The following is a 16,433-nucleotide window of genomic DNA, read 5'->3' as shown; positions in this document are numbered from 1 at the left end:
GGTGAATGAAAGCCCATGTTGCTGAGCCCATGCATAACCTGAATCCCTGCCACCATGGCCACTTTGCTCATAGCCCATTGGTGATGACAGGGGTGGATGGGTAAAGAGGCTGACTAGTATCTGCATAGCATATCATCCTCTCCACTTGTAAGTCCTCCTCTGCTGAGGTCACCCTTTCATGAGAATTCACATGGGACGCAAATATCTTCATGCTTTTTGCTCATACTTCTTTCCCAAATTTCCTTGTCACCAATTTTCCAATCATGTTCCTTCCAAGTCCCTGATCATGCAGCCAAACCACTGACCACAGCCCATGAATCAATATCTAACTGCATGTCTAGCCACTTCATCCAAGCAAAGTGAACAACCAGGTGCTCTGCTTGAAGTTTTCCCTACTGGGAGCATTTCCCTTCACCACTGTCTTTCAGGAATATACTGTAGCTGTCCACTTTGGGTGGTGCCTACATATGCAGAACCATCTGTAAACCAGGCCTGAGGCTTCTCCCTCTGTGAACTGACCATAGGGAACTTCCCATGAGACTATAGATGCAGGCTGGGAGAGAGAAGACAGTATAGCAGGAGTGGAGATTGTAGGCATTTGGGTTACTTCTTCATGTAATTTATTTGTGCCATCAGGGCCTGCTCAGGCCTGCTCACATATATACCACTTTCCTTTGATAATGAAGTGCTGCTGTGCACACCCAACTTTATGGCTTGGTGGGTCAGATAAAACTCAGAGCAGCTCAAGTCACATGGTAACTTGCTGGCTCATGGTTAAATGTTCAGTCTCTACTAAGGGCTAGTAGCAGGACAAGGGTTGTTTCTCAAAAGGAGAGCAGTTATCCATGGAAGACATAAGGGCTTTGTTCCAAAATCCAAAGAGCTTGTGCTACAATTAATCTATAGAGGCTGGCCAAAGGCTCCAAACAGCATCTCTCCCTCTCTGTCACGGACACTTCAAGCACCAGTGGATATGCTGGATCAAATGGCCCAAGTGGCAGAGTAATTTGTGTGGCAGACTGGAACTGTTGCAGAACCTTCTCTTGTTCTTGTCCCAACTCAAAACTAGCAGCTTTTTAGGTCACTCGTAAATGGGCCAGAGTAACACACCCATATGAAGAACATGTTGCTGCCAAAATGCAAAGACACCCACTAGGTGTGTTTCTTTTTCATTGTAGGAGGTGCCTGATGCAACTGCTTATCCTTCGCCTTAGAAGTGATATCTCAACATGCCCCACACCACTGGTCTCCTAGAAATTTCACTGAGGTAGAAGGCCCCTGACTTTTTGTTGAATTTATTTCCCACCCTCTGACATGCAAATGTCTTATCAATTAAGTCTAACACAGTTGTTACTTCTTGCTCACTGGTCTGATAAGCAAGTCATCAGTGTAATAGACCAGTGTGTTATCCTGTGGAAGGGAAAGGTGATCAGGATCTTTGAAAATTAAATTATGACATAGGGCTAGTGAAATTATATATCCCTGAGGGAGAAAAGTGAAGGTGCATTGCTGTCCTCATCAGCTGAATGCAAACTGCTTCCCTTGGGCCTTACTGACAGGGATGGAAAAAAAGGCATTTTCCAGATCATACCAGCTGCATACCAGGTACCAAGAGATGTGTTAATCTGCTCACACAATGAAACCAGTTCTGGGAGAGCTGCTGCAATTGGAGTTACAACCTGGTTAAGCTTACCGTAATCCACTGTCATTCTCCAACTTCCATCTGTCTTCCACATGGGCCAAAGAGGCTGACTGAATCAAGATGTGATGGGAATCACCACCCCTGCATCCTTCAAGTCCTTGATGGTGACACTAGTCTCTGCAATGCCTCCAAGAATGTGGTATTGCTTTTGGTTTACTATTTTCCTAGGTAGAGGCAGTTCTAATGGCTTCCACTGAGCCTTTCCTACCATAACAGCCCTCACTCCATAGGTCAGGGAACCAATTTGATGATTTTTCCAGTTGCTGAGGATATCTATTCCAATTATACATTCCAGAAATGAAGAAATAACCATAGGATAGGTTTGGGATCTACGGGGCCTATTGTGAGATGGATCTGAACTAAAATTCCATTGGTCACCTGACCTTCATATGCCCCTAATCTGACTGGTGGGTCACAGTGACATTTTGGATCTCCTGGAATAAGAGTCAGTTCAGAGCCAGTGTCCAGTAGTCCTTAAAAGGACTGATTATTTCCTTTTCCCCAATGCACAGTTACCCTGATAAAAGGCCATAGGTCCCTTTGGGGAAGGCTGGGAGAAAGACTAACGGTATAAATTTCTGGCAGTGTACCAAGGTCCTTCCTCAAAGGGATCTAGACTTTCTTTCATTCAAGGGGTTCTGGGTCTATAACCTGGCTCAAGTCAGTGAATTGATTGAGGGGTTATGGCTCTGTTCTTATTCAGGTTAGATTTTTGATTACTTGACCTAAACATTTTCTGCTTATATAGATCAAGTAAGAATTTAGTAGGTTTCCCATTTATTTTACTTCTAGGGACACCATGATCAACTAGCTAATGCCATAGGTCTGTGCAAGTCAGACTATTCCGTTTACTGCTTGACTCTGCTGTCTGTTACGGTAACTATGCTCACCTTGCCTTTGGTGGTTGAGTGCCACCACTTGGCCCTTGCCATTCTGGGTTCCAATTACTTGCACTGCATTTAGGTTTCCCAGTTCAGTGACCACAGTTCCCAGTGTAAAGTCTGGCCTACAGAGAATACTCCTCAAGGATGCTGGGGCTTCCCTCACAGATTTATTCTCATGGTCATAGTAAAAGGCATGTCTTCTGCACTCTCCCAGGATGGATGGGTAGATCTTAAATGACAGATCCACTCTAGCATTACAACCACCCTAAGCTTTGAATCCCTTCCTGTACATTAAACCAAGGCAGGTCCAGTATTTCCAGCTTACTCATGATGGGCCACCTTTTGGTCCATGTTTCAGCCAACCAACCAAACTGTCAGAGCCCTTTCAAACTCTCTGAGTTGCAACATTAAATGCAAACTCTCTATTTAGTAAGCCCATATCAACAAATTCTGTGTGATGCAACTTTATGTTCCTTCCACCGTTATCTCGCACCCTTAATATCCATTCTCACACATGTTCCCTGAATTTCTTTCTCTACAAATTAGAAAACTCAAGTAGTTCTTTTGGAGTGTAATGCATCTCCTCATGGGTCATATTTTGTACTTTGCCTTTAGGAGCCTGCTAGAACTCCAGTCTCGTTATAGGTCTAGAAGCAAAGAAGGGTGGTAGGTCTAGGTCCTGAGCAGACTCACTATTGTCTTACATGACAACTGCCTCAGCAGAGGCCATTACAGTTTCCTCAGACAATGCTAAGTTAATCCCCTTAGACAGGGTGAAGAAGCTACTAGAGTGGTGAGGTCCCTTCTACTCAGAAAAGACTCATCAGAATTTAGGGGCTAAATGTCCACAGCTTCATCAGTCTTCCCACACATCTCTATTCCAACTTTCAGTACCCCAATCCTTTTCAAGTGATGCCCTCACTTTAATAGTACATATCATACAAAGCTGGGAGTTCAATTTGTGTTGTAATTCAGCTACAGGATGAGATTCTGGGTTTGATTTTTAACAATCTCAGTCCCGTGGCTGCAGGATATGTGTTTCCTTCAGGGCACAAATAGAAGATTTCAGGTCATCTATGCAGCAATGAGCTGGGAATTCAAATCTCTGAGCTCATATTTTTCTTTCCCTACTTTGCCCAGTGACATTAGGATCAACCAGCCAATCTCATTATATTCATTAGTTTGCCAAAAATGTTTGAAAGTATCATATACAATAATGTGCTACATAAAGATGTTTGGTCAACAACTAACTTCATATATGACAGTGGTATATTCAGTGGCCAAAAGATTATTATGGAGCTTGATGAGTATAGTAGACTATACCACCTAGGTTTGTGTAAGTATACTTACTCTATGGTGTCCACACAATGACAAAATCACCAAATGACACATTTCTCAGAACATATTCCTATCATTAAGCAACACATGACTGTGTAGTCCCATCTTGATCTTTGCTTCCTAAGAATGGTTGATTAAGAATATCCAGTAGTGGATCCCAGTACCAGCCAGCCAAAAATAAGTAAACAAATAAAAAAGAATATCTAATAGTGATATTTTGCATATCCCTATTGTCAGATCACACCAGAACCAAATCTCTATTAGGGTTCTCTGGAGAAAGAGAAGCAATAGACTATGTGTGTATAAAGAGATTCATTATAAGGAATGTGATTATGACAGTTAACAAATTCCAAGATTTACAGTAAGCTAGCTCAAGACCCAGGAGAGCCAGTGTTTCAGTTTGAGACTGAAGGCAGGAACGAACCAATCTTCTAGATCAAAGGCAGTCAGGTAAAAGGAGTTCCCTCTTATTCCTGCAAGGGTCATCCTTTCTGTTCTATTCAGGCCTTTAATTTATTGGATGGGACCCACCCACATTAGGAAGGGCAATCCACTTTACTGAGTCTACAATTATAAAGTTAATCTCATCCAGAAACACCCTCACAGACATATCCAGAATAATGTTTGACCAAATGTCTGAGCACTCAGTGGCCCAGTCAAGTTGTCACATAAAATTAACCATCATAGGCCAGTCCCATGGCTCACTTGGGAGAGTGCGGCGCCTGTAGCACCGAGGCCACGGGTTCAGATCCTATATAGGGATGGCCGGTGCGCTCACTGGCTGAGCGTGGTGCAGACCACACTGAGCCAAGGGTTGCGATCCCCTTACCGGTAAAAAAAAAAAAAAAAATTAACCATCATGGGTATTAATTAGCTTTTAATCTTAAGTCATATATGTATCTTATTTTTATGAGAAGTTCTAATTGACTTAAATATTCAGAATTACAAAGACTAATATTATCTATGAACATTACTTTTGATTCAGAACATACCTTTCTTTAAGTATAAAATAAGATTTTTCTCATTCTACATAACAAATCAATCTGGACTCTTGTTTAAGGTAAAGAACTTCATCTGGAGGACATTTTAAGGTATTTTAAATATGAAAAATTAAGTTTTTAAAAAATATTTGTATATGTTTTAAGTGACCACAGAGAAAGATATTTTACAAATTAGCTTAGTAATAGAGCAAAATTCATTGTTTTACATAGCTGATTTGTGAAAAAGTGTTGTCTTTATTAGTTAGGTAGGTAAAATAGATTTTCTGTAAAGTTACCTCAGATGTCTAGTGCTTTACTTCATATCGTTACATCATAGTCAACATTATTACATGTAGAGACAATAATGAAACGCCTTCATATTTTGGTATTTAATTTGATTAAAACCACTGACTAATATTTACATTATTTATATTTCTTTATTACCTTCACTACTAGTCTGTATTATGACTATCATACTAGTTATTCCCACTTCCATCAGAAATGAAGTAACAAAAATATAAATGCTATATGGTATGTATTTACTACATGAAATTGTTTAAAAAGCTATTTGTGGATGCCTGTAAAATCCAGTCATGATAAATATATAAAGGACATATTTAAAAAGGACTCAAAATCAATATACTTAAATAAGGAAGAATACCTTTAAGCTCAGAAGATATTCACAAACAGCATAACAAATGCCAATACCTTCCTCTGTATTGGTACCTCTGCCAAGTTCATCAATTAATATGAGTGATTTGTCATTAGCATTATGTAGAATATATGCTATCTGAAAAATATAATTTTAATATTATGCATTATAACCAAACAGTTGACATTATCACAGAAAAAAATGATGAAAAATCCATTCTCTTTATGAGTTCATCTGAAATGCATTTTTATAGAAAAATCCTGCTGAGCAGAAAATAACACATTGCTTTTCTTTCTAAAAATCTCATGACTAATAATTCCAACAGAAGAGCTGATGTGTATATAAATAGACATATACATATGTGTATAAGACAACACAGAGCAAATAACCCTTATCTAAAATATTGATGTTTCAGATGAAGTGAAATAAAACAAAGCAATGAATTAAATGTTTAAGTAAAGCACAAAGATGATCATTTTCTTCTCCACAAATGACTAATTAATTGCTGTCATAAAATGCTCAAAACCATCTCTCAAATTTATTTAATATCTCTCCATATCCAATAAAGATGGTAAAAAATTGAGAAAAAAAATACCCAAGTCTTGATTCTTGGTCTAACAAATAAATTTAAATCCATAACCAACAAATACCAAGACTTAAATTGACAGAAATGCTCCTTCCCCACTGAAGATTATTAACCTCTTTCTCAAAAACTAGAATTCCATCCTTATTATATCATGACACAATAGTAACTTTCATGGACATTTTACCTTTCTATGAGACTAATCTTCCTGAGGGCTAAGACCATTTAAAAATATAACTCAAAAACCTAGTTACATTGTTACACTCTCCCATGGACATTAGTACTAAATAATTACATAAATTTGGGGGAAAATCATAATTTTATTCATCTTCTATCTACTTGCAGAAAATTATCCATCTTTATAGTGACCCATTAATTCCTATCTAATACAGATATCCCAAGAGCTATACTTAATTCCTTTAGCCCACAAGCCTAGTTGACACTTGCTCAGATCAGAAATAGGTAATGATACATATTTAGGTACAGGAAGTGAAAATTCTAGAAGGGCAAAGAGGAGGAGGATGTTAAAAAGCCTTCTAACACAGTGATCTTTTATTTTAAAATCAAGCCTAAGAGGAACAATATATACTATGCAAAATACTAAACAGGTTATCATTTTCTAAAAAGTCTTTTATATATTCCATATAAAAACACATAAGAACAGTTTCATCATTCAATAACACTAGATTTTTCTTTTAAAACTGTATTTTTCTATAAAACATTCGCTTCCATTTCTACATAAGACAGAAATTAGGAAGCTGTCTTTGACTGCCCTCTGGCTCTTAGAAAGGGGTATAAGCACATTGAATGTTTTAGTATAAGGATACTTCCTTACATGATAACTGATATTAGCAAGAAAATTTAATAGATTTTTAACATAAGAAGAGTTTTGTTTGGGTACCTCTTTCATTTCCTTCATAAATGTTGATGAATTTGTTTCAATATCATCATCAGTACTGATTCTTGTAAAAATTTGTTTAGCAATTCTAAAGGAAGAATATTCTGCTGGAACATATGATCCTGTAAAATATAAGGTCAAAGTAAATTGAAATGCTTTTATAAAATATGAGAACAAACAACTTTTTACACTTCTCAGATTATTTTCTAGGATTATGTGGTGAAGAGAATACTGGATATAAAGTTAGAAGATGTGGCCCCAGCTCTGTCACTTACTATGTAACCTTGGACAGCACTTAAACTCTCATCTTTCTCATATATGAATGCAAATAGTTTGCCCTACCCACTGTACAAAGTTATTTGGAAGTTCAAATAAAATAGCCTATGTTTGTGCTAGAGCTCAGGAGAAGAGGAGGAGAGACCTATGGAGTTCATGAAGGCAGGAGAAGCCATGATGAAGGAAAGAAGGGACCACTCTGACTGTTATGAACCTCAGCCATTTCAAGGCTGGCCCTGGTGAGCACATGGAGCAAGAGCTGGCAAAAAACAAAGCTGTGCCTTTTGTGTGAAGTTGCTTGGAGACTGCAGGGCAGAGGAGGGCCTTGGTCACCCCCAGACCAGCAAGACCACTGACAGGGTTCCCATGGACCCACATAGGAGTGAGCGACCACAGACAACTGATAAAAGGAGCCACTCAGAGGCTAGTGAGTCATTGCAAGGTACCGGCACATGGCCCATCCCATGGGAAGTGTTGGGAGTGTGCCCACCAGGAGAACGCTGAGGTACAGCTGATCTGCCTTCCAATTAGCACAGGACAACTCAATGGAGAATGGTCAGGAATACAGAACTGCAGTTTGGACCCAGAACAGAGTTTCTACACAACCCACATGTATCAGACCTCACAAGACTCAGAAGAGCTTAAACAGTCATCAATTAAAACCTGAGCTGCACAAAAAGCCTTCCCCAGAAAATCAGCAGCAAAGCAGCAATTTAGCTCAACCACAGGGCTCAAGTGCTGGTCTCTACAGGAAGTTCCCCCGTTTTAGAGTAAGCAAAACACAACAAATTAGTTCCAGTACAGAATTTAAGTGGTGAGTTTAGCTAATAATCCAACATAGAACTGAAAGAAAACATAAAAAACCCACAGATCAGAGACAAAGTTCTGATATTAACCAGTAAAGGTCTAACAGCACCAAAGAACACCTATAAAACCTAGAACAGCTGGAAGCTCCCTGGGCTCCCAAGCCCAGGTGGGAAGGGGCTGAGGGCCTCAGCCACACCCCCCAACATTGGCATCCAGCCCAGAGACAACTGAGTGGCCCCTGGAAACTCTCTGGGCCTGTGAGCTGGAGTGGGCCTCCACCACCCCACAGGCTTCAGCCACCACTCCACCCCACCCTCTACAACCAGGCCAGTGAAGGAGCTGGCTTTGGACCAGCCATACCCCCCACATCCACCTCCATTCCCCTACCCCCTTCCCCCCACCTCCTCCCACTGCTCTACAACATCTTAGAATGTAAAAAATAATATTAAATAAATTTTTTAAAAAGATAGTCTAAGCTCAAGCACATTAAAATGATTATTATATACTTGATAAATACTTTAAATGATAAAAAGCAACATTCAAAATACGAAAATTTGAGGAAATGCTGATGAAGCTTATGAAATATGAAATATGAAAATTTGAAGGAAATGCTTATAAAGGTCAAGTTGATAAAATCATTATAAAAAGATATATTAGGAAATATCAATGTTATTACAAATATGCAGAAATATCGAGAAGTAGAATGAAAGAAAACCATCAGTGAAAAGAGGTGAATTTTCATCCATGAGACTATTTCTGCCTGAGAAGTTACTGTGCTCACTAATCTAAAATACTCATCTTCTGAAAGCAAATAATATAATTAATGTACCCATCTCTGTGAGATATAAAAGGCATTGTAACATTGTAGGAAGATAAAATATACAAATAGTTGAATGGAAAAATATCACATATACAGAACTCTGTATAGTTAAAATGGTGAATTAATGGGAGCAAAGAAACAGAGCCAGATTATTCCAGTATTTAAAACAAAAGTAAGGACGAAGAATAGAGCCTAGCTCTGAGGAATAAGAACTAGCAGGAAAAGAAAGCAAAAGTCAAGCTAATATTAATAAAAATAAAAGTAATAAAAATAGTAATTATAATAATTAAACCTACCATTTCACACACTAGGCATTTATATATAGTGTCCCTAATTCTCACAATAATCCTTTGAAATAGGTATTATTTTTCTCAGGTTCAGGATCACAAAGCTAGTAAGACATACCTCTTCCATAATACTCTGTTTTATTTTTCTTAAAAGCAGGGTTTAGAAGCCTAGAGTAGCTTCTTTTTTTTTTTCTTTTCTTTTTTTTTTTTTTTGTTGGATGTCATTTTTTGATTTTTTCAATTAATTAATTAATTAATTTATTTATTTATTTTATTGTGCTAGCGTGTTTATTTACAACATGTCAAATGGTTCTTTTTTCTTTACTGTAAGAACTATTTTCTTTTTTTTTTTTTAATTTTATTTTGTCGATATACAATCTGGTTGATTGTTGTGACCCATTTACCGAAACCTCCCTCCCTCCTCCCTCTCCCCCCTCCTACCCAACAATGTCCTTTCTGTATGCTTGTCATATCAACTTCAAGGAAATGTAATTGTTCTGTCTTCTTCCCCGCCCCCCCCCCCCGGTTGTTTGGGGGGGTGTGTGTGTGTGTGTGTGAATTTATTAATTTATTTGTAGCTCCCACCAATAAGTGAGAACATATTGTATTTCTCCTTCTGTGCCTGACTTGTTTCACTTAATATAATTCTCTCTAGGTCCATCCATGTCATTGCAAATGGCAGTATTTCATTCGTTTTTATAGCTGAGTAGTATTCCATTGTGTAGATGTACCACATTTTCCGTATCCACTCATCTGATGATGGGCATTTGGGCTGGTTTCAACTCTTGGCTATTGTAAAGAGTGCTGCGATGAACATTGGGGAACAGGTATACCTTCGACTTGATGATTTCCATTCCTCTGGGTATATTCCCAACAGTGGGATAGCTGGGTCGTATGGTAGATCTATCTGCAATTGTTTGAGGAACCTCCATACTATTTTCCATAGAGGCTGCACCATTTTGCAGTCCCACCAACAATGTATGAGAGTTCCTTTTTCTCCGCAACCTCGCCAGCATTTATCATTCATAGTCTTTTGGATTTTAGCCATCCTAACTGGGGTTAGATGGTATCTCAGTGTGGTTTTGATTTGCATTTCCCGGATGCTGAGTGATGTTGAGCATTTTTTCATATGTCTGTTGGCCATTCGTATATCCTCCTTAGAGAAATGCCTACTTAGCTGTTTTGCCCATTTTTTAATTGGGTTCCTTGTTTTTTTTCTTGTAAACTTGTTTGAGTTCCTTGTATATTCTGGATATTAATCCTTTATCAGATTTATATTTCACAAATATTTCTCCCACTCTGTTGGTTGTCTTTTAACTCTTTTAATTGTTTCTTTTGCTGTGCAGAAGCTCTTTAGTTTGATATAATCCCATTTGTTTATTTTTCCGTTGGTTGCCCATGCTTTTGGAGTCATATTAATGAAGTCTGTGTCCAGTCCCATTTCCTGAAGTGTTTCTCCTATGTTTTCTTTAAGAAGTTTTATTGTTTCAGGGTGTATATTTAAATCCTTAATCCATTTTAAGTTGATTTTAGTATATGATGAGAGGTATGGGTCTAGTTTCATTTTCCTGCATATTGATATCCTGTTATTCCAGCACCATTTGCTGAAGAGTCAGTCTCTTCCCCAGTGTATAGGCTTGGTGCCTTTGTCAAAGATCAGATGGCTGTAGGTGTGTGGGTGGATATCTAGATTCTCTATTCAATTCCATTGATTATTGTGTCTGTTTTTATGCCAGTACCATGCATTTTGATTATTATAGCTTTGTAGTATAGTTTAAAGTCAGGTAGTGTTTGCCTCCACCTTTATTTTTTTTTTGCTCAGTGTTGCTTTGGCTATGCATGGTCTTTTGTTATTCCATATAAATGTCTGGATAGTTCTTCCATTTCTGAGAAAAATGTCATTGGAATTTTGATGGGGATTGCATTGAATTTGTATATCACTTTGGGTAGTATGGACATTTTCACAATGTTGATTCTTCCAATCCAAGAGCATGGGATATCGTTCCATCTTCTTGTATCCTCTCTAATTTCTCTCAGCTACAAGTGGTTTGTAGTTCTCTTCATAGAGATTTTTCAGATCCTTGGATAACTTTATTCCTATGTATTTTACTTTTTTGGTGGCTATTGTACATGGGCAAGCTTTCTTGATTTCCCTTTCTGCATGTTCACTATTGGAGAATAGAAATGCTACTGATTTTTGTGTGTTGATTTTTTATCCTGCCACTTTGCTGAAATCATTTATCAACTCCAAGAGTTTTTTTGTAGAGGCGTTAGGCTGTTTGATATATAGGATCATGTCATCTGCAAAAAGGGACAGTTTGACTTCATCTTTTCCAATCTGGATGCCCTTTATTTCCTTCTCTTCTCTGATTGCTCTGGCTAGTACTTCCAACACTATGTTGAATAGGAGTGGTGAGAGTAGGCATCCTTGTCTAGTTCCTGTTCTTAAAGGAAAAGCTTTCAGCTTTTCCCCATTCAGGATGATATTGGCAGTGGGTTTATCATATATGTCTTTAATTATGTTGAGATACTTTCCATCTATACCTCACTTATAGAGGGTCTTTGTCATGAATGAATCTTGAATTTTATCAAATGCTTTTTCAGCATCTATAGAGATGACCATATGGTCCTTGTGTTTGATTTTATTAATATGGTGTATCACATTAATTGATTTGTGTATGTTGAACCAACCTTGTATCCCTGGGATAAATCCCACTTGATCATGGTAAATAATTTTAAGAATGTGTTGCTGTATTGTGTTTGCTAGTATTTTAGTGATGACTTTGCATCTATATTCATCAAGGATATCAGGCTGTAGTTTTCTTTTTTGGTTGTATCTTTACCTGGTTTTGGTATCAGGATGATGTTTGCTTCATAGAATGAGTTTGGGAGATTTGCCTCTCTTTCAATCTTTTGGAATAGTTTATAAAGAATCGGTGTCAATTCCTCTTTGAATGTTTGGTAAAGTTCTGCTGTGTATCCATCTGGTCCTGGGCTTTTCTTTGTTGGGAGCCTTCTGATAACAGCTTCAATCTCCTTTATTGTTATTGGTCTTTTCAGATTTTCTGCATCTTCTTGGCTCAGTTTGGGTAGCTTGTGTGTGTCCAGAAATTCAAACATTTCCTCCAGATTTTCAAATTTGTTGGCATATAGTTGTTTATAGTAGTCTCGAAAGATTCCTTCTATTTCAGATGTATCAGTTGTAATATCACCTTTTTCATTCCTAATTTGTGTTATTTGGATATTCTCTCTTCTTTTTTTAGTTAGCCATGCTAATGGTTTGTCAATTTTATTTCCCTTTTCAGAAAACCAACTTTTTGATTCATTGATCTTTTGTATTGCGTTTTGTGTTTCAATTTCATTAAGTTCTGCTCTGATCATAATGATTTCTTTCTGTCTGCTAACTTTGGGTTTAGATTGTTCTTGTTTTTCTAGTTCTTTAAGGTGAAGTGTTAGGTTGTTCACTTGCCATCTTTCCATTCTTCTGAACTGAGCATTTAATGTGATAAATTTCCCCCTCAGTACTGTTATTGCAGTATCCCACAGGTTTTGGTATGATGTATCACTATTTTCATTAGTTTCAGTAAATTTTTTGGTTTCCTGTTTAATTTCTTCTTGGACCTATATGTCATTAAGTAGAATGCTGTTTAATTTCCATGTGTTTGTATAGTTTCCAGAATTTCGTTTGTTATTGATTTCTTTTTTTTTTTTTTTAATTTTATTTTGTCGATATACATTGTAGCTGATTAATGCTCCCCATCAGTTTGTTATTGATTTCTAATTTTAATCCATTGTGGTCCGAGAAAATACATGGGATAATTCCAATTTTTTTGAATTTGTTGAGATTTGATTTGTCACCTGACATGTGATCTATCCTGGAGGATGATCAATGTGCTGATGAGAAGAATGAATATTCTGAGGTTGTTGGATGGAATGTTCTATAGATATCTGCCAAGTCCAATTGATCTAGAGTATTCTTTAGATCTTGTGTTTCTCTGCTGATTCTTTGCCTAGATGATCTGTCCAATATTGATAGTGGGGTGTTCAGGTCCCCTCCTATTATGGCATTAGTGTCTATTTCCTTCTTTAGGTCTAATAGAGTTTGTTTTATAAATCTGGCTGCTCCAACATTGGGTGCGTATATATTTATGATTGTTATGTCTTCTTGATGGATCAATCCTTTTATCATTATGTAGTGTCCCTCATTGTCTCTTTTTATGGTTTTTAGCCTAAAGTCTATTTTATCAGATATAAGAATAGCTACTCCAGCTCGATTTTCATTTCTGTTTGCATAGTAAATCTTTTTCCATCCTTTCACTCTTAGTCTTGTGAATCTTAATGGGTGAGGTAGGTCTCTTGAAGGCAGCATATAGTTGAGTCCTCCTTTTTAATCCAGTCAGCCAGTCTGTGTCTTTTGATTGGGGAATTTAAGGCTTTTACATTAAGAGTTGTTACTGAAAAGTGTTGATTTAGTCCTAGCATTTTACTGATTATTGTTTGGTTTTCTTAGGTGTCTTTTGTTCCTTTCTTTCTGATTTACTGTCTGTTATCTGTATTTGTTGGTTTCCTGGGTTATAGATAGCCTTTTTGTTTGTTTGTTTTCTCTTCATGAATGCCATTTTTATTATACTACTGGGTTTTGATTTTTCTTGGGTTTTTATGGCAGTGGTAGTTATTTTTCAGGTAACAAACCCAGTACTCCCTTGAGAATTTCTTGTTAGGGTGGTCGTGTTGTAGTGAACTCCCGCAGTTTTTGTTTGTCTGAGAATTATACTATTTTCCCTTTATTCCAGAAGCATAGCCTTGGAGGGTAGAGTATTTTTGGCTGGCAATGTCTGTCTTTTAGTATTTTGAATATATCATCCCATTCCTTTCTGGCTTTTAGGGTTTGTGATGAAAAGTCTGATGTTAGTCTGATTGGGGCTCCCTTATAGGTGATTTGACGCCTTTCTCTTGCAGCTTTTAAGATTCTCTCTTTGTCTTTGAGTTTTGCTAATTTGACTATAACATGTCTTGGAGAAGACCTTTTTGGGTTGAATACGTTTGGAGATCTTTGAGCTTCCTGGATCTGAAGATCTGTGTCTTTTCGTATACCTGGGAAGTTTTCTGCCACTATTTTGTTGAATATGTTTTCAATGCAATCTCCTTTTTCCTCCCCTTCTGGAATACCCATGACTCAGATATTTGAGCACTTAAGGTTGTCTGATATCTCTCTCAGATTTTCTTCAATGCCTTTGATTCTTTTTCCCTTTTTTTTTTTTTTTTCCTGCTTGTGTTATTTCAAACAGCCCATCTTCAAGTTCAGAGGTTCTCTCTTCAACTTCGACAAGCCTGCTGGTTAAACTCTCCATTGTGTTTTTTATTTCACTGAATAAATTCTTCAGTTCCGCAAGTTCTGCTACATTTTTTTTTCAGGGCATTGATTTCCTTGTACATTTCTTCTTTCAGGTCCTGTATACTTTTCCTCATTTCATCATGATGTCTAGCTGAGTTTTCTTGTATCTCATTCAGTTTCTTTAGAATTATCACTCGAAATTCCTTGTCAGTCTTTTCAAGGGCTTCTTGTTTTATAGGATCTAGAGCTTGAGAGTTATTACCCTTTGGTGGTGTACTTTCTTGATTTTTCGTATTTATAGTATCTTTTCTTTGATGTTTATTCATTGTGGCAGGGTGTTTCACAGTCCATAGTTTTGACACTATTGTCTGACTAAGATGTTGCTGGGGTTGCCCATTTGGTATGGCTTCCTCACTGACTGCTCAGTTGGCCTCTAGTGCCTTGTGTGTGTGGTTGCCTTGGGTCTTAGGCCTCTCCGGGGAGCCACCTCTCTTGTGAGCTTGGACTCAGCCAGGCTTCTGGGTCTCAGGGTGGTACTGCAGGGTGTGTGGTCTCTGCTGAGCTTCCACCTCCCTTGCTGGACGTCTCCCTGTTCTGCATGCACTGGGCCGGGCTGCTGGGATTCACAGAGGCACTGCAGAGTGTGTGGTCTCTGCAGAGCTTCCCCTTCCCCTGCTGGATGTCTCCCTGCTCCATGCGCGTTGGGCTGGGCTTGGGATGGAGCTGGGTGGCGGCGGTGAAGCCTAACCTGCAGCTGGATCATGCAGTGGCGGCCCCCCCACAGGGTGTGTGGTCTCTGCAGAGCTTCTGCCTCCCCCACTGGACATCTCCCCACTCTGCGTGCACTGGGCCAGGTTGCTGGATCACGCAGTGGTGGTGTGGTCCTCGCAGAGTTTCCGCCTCCCCTGCCGGATGTCACCCTGCTCCATGCACACTAGGCTGGGCTGGGAATGGAGCTGGGTGCCTGCGGTGAAGCCTACCTGCTGGATCATGCAGTGGCGGCCCCACAGGGTGTGTGGTTTCTGCGGAGCCTCTGCCTCCCCTGCCAGACATCTCCCCACTCTGTGTGCACTGGGCCAGGCTGGGAATGGAGCCGGGTAGCGGCGGTGAAGCATATCTGCTGGATCGTGTGATGGAAGCCCCACAGGGCTTGTGGTCTCCGCAGAGCTTCTGCTTCCCCCCACTGGACGTCCCCCGTTCTGTGTGCACTTGATGTTATGTTTTTATAGTTGTAATTTGGTTGATTTTTGGGAGAGAGTGACACTAGGGACCGTCTATTCCACCATAGTTTCTGAAGCTGGGAAGTCCAAAGTCCATCTGGTGGTGGCAACAGTGACCCAGGGGTCTGCCCAACACTGAAAACTTGGATAATTTTTCTCTTGGAATCAGAAATACAACAAAAAACCTGGCCGGTGAAATCTTTGGTCCAAGTAGACAACCAGGCCTCACATCACTGTTGTCAGTCACTGTTCACAAGTAACAGGATTCATGTTTTCAACAACTCAAATATCTAGAGACTACTCCCATGAAGTAAGTTCTGAAAAGAAAACTCCTTCTCACCTGCTCCAGCTGCCTCCTCTAACTCTGGTTCCTAGTGTAGCTCTAACACATTAAATAATCTCATGATAGATTATGTTTTTCAGTAACAGCTTTATTGAAATATAATTCGTATACCATGAAACTTACCTTTTTAAAGTGTACAGTTCAATGGTTTTTAGTATATTCAGAGTTGTGTTATCATTACACTCTCTAAGTTTAAACCGTTTTCATTGCCCCCCAAACAAACTCTGTACCCATTAAGTGGTTACTCCCCTTTCCTCCTCCTTTCAGCCCCTGGCAAGCACTAATCTCCCTTCTGTCCCTATGGATTC

At 38.8% G+C, this 16,433-nt stretch overlaps 1 protein-coding gene across 1 annotated transcript in view; it reads right to left on the bottom strand.

Moving 5' to 3' along the window:
* MSH4 (mutS homolog 4) overlaps nt 1–16,433 on the bottom strand; it is a 105,160-nt gene that overhangs the window by 18,009 nt on the left and 70,718 nt on the right. The window contains exons 16-17 of the mRNA XM_063106963.1: nt 7,041–7,159; nt 5,566–5,694 (exon numbers count right to left, since the gene is read on the bottom strand). Coding sequence (XP_062963033.1) covers nt 5,566–5,694; nt 7,041–7,159 — 248 coding nt within the window. The remainder of the gene's footprint in view (nt 1–5,565; nt 5,695–7,040; nt 7,160–16,433) is intronic.

The sequence above is a fragment of the Cynocephalus volans genome, chromosome 8 (assembly GCF_027409185.1).
Source record: "Cynocephalus volans isolate mCynVol1 chromosome 8, mCynVol1.pri, whole genome shotgun sequence".
Taxonomy (NCBI): domain Eukaryota; kingdom Metazoa; phylum Chordata; class Mammalia; order Dermoptera; family Cynocephalidae; genus Cynocephalus; species Cynocephalus volans.
Note: the sequence above shows the minus strand (reverse complement) of the source record. Positions and strands in the feature narration are given on the sequence as shown.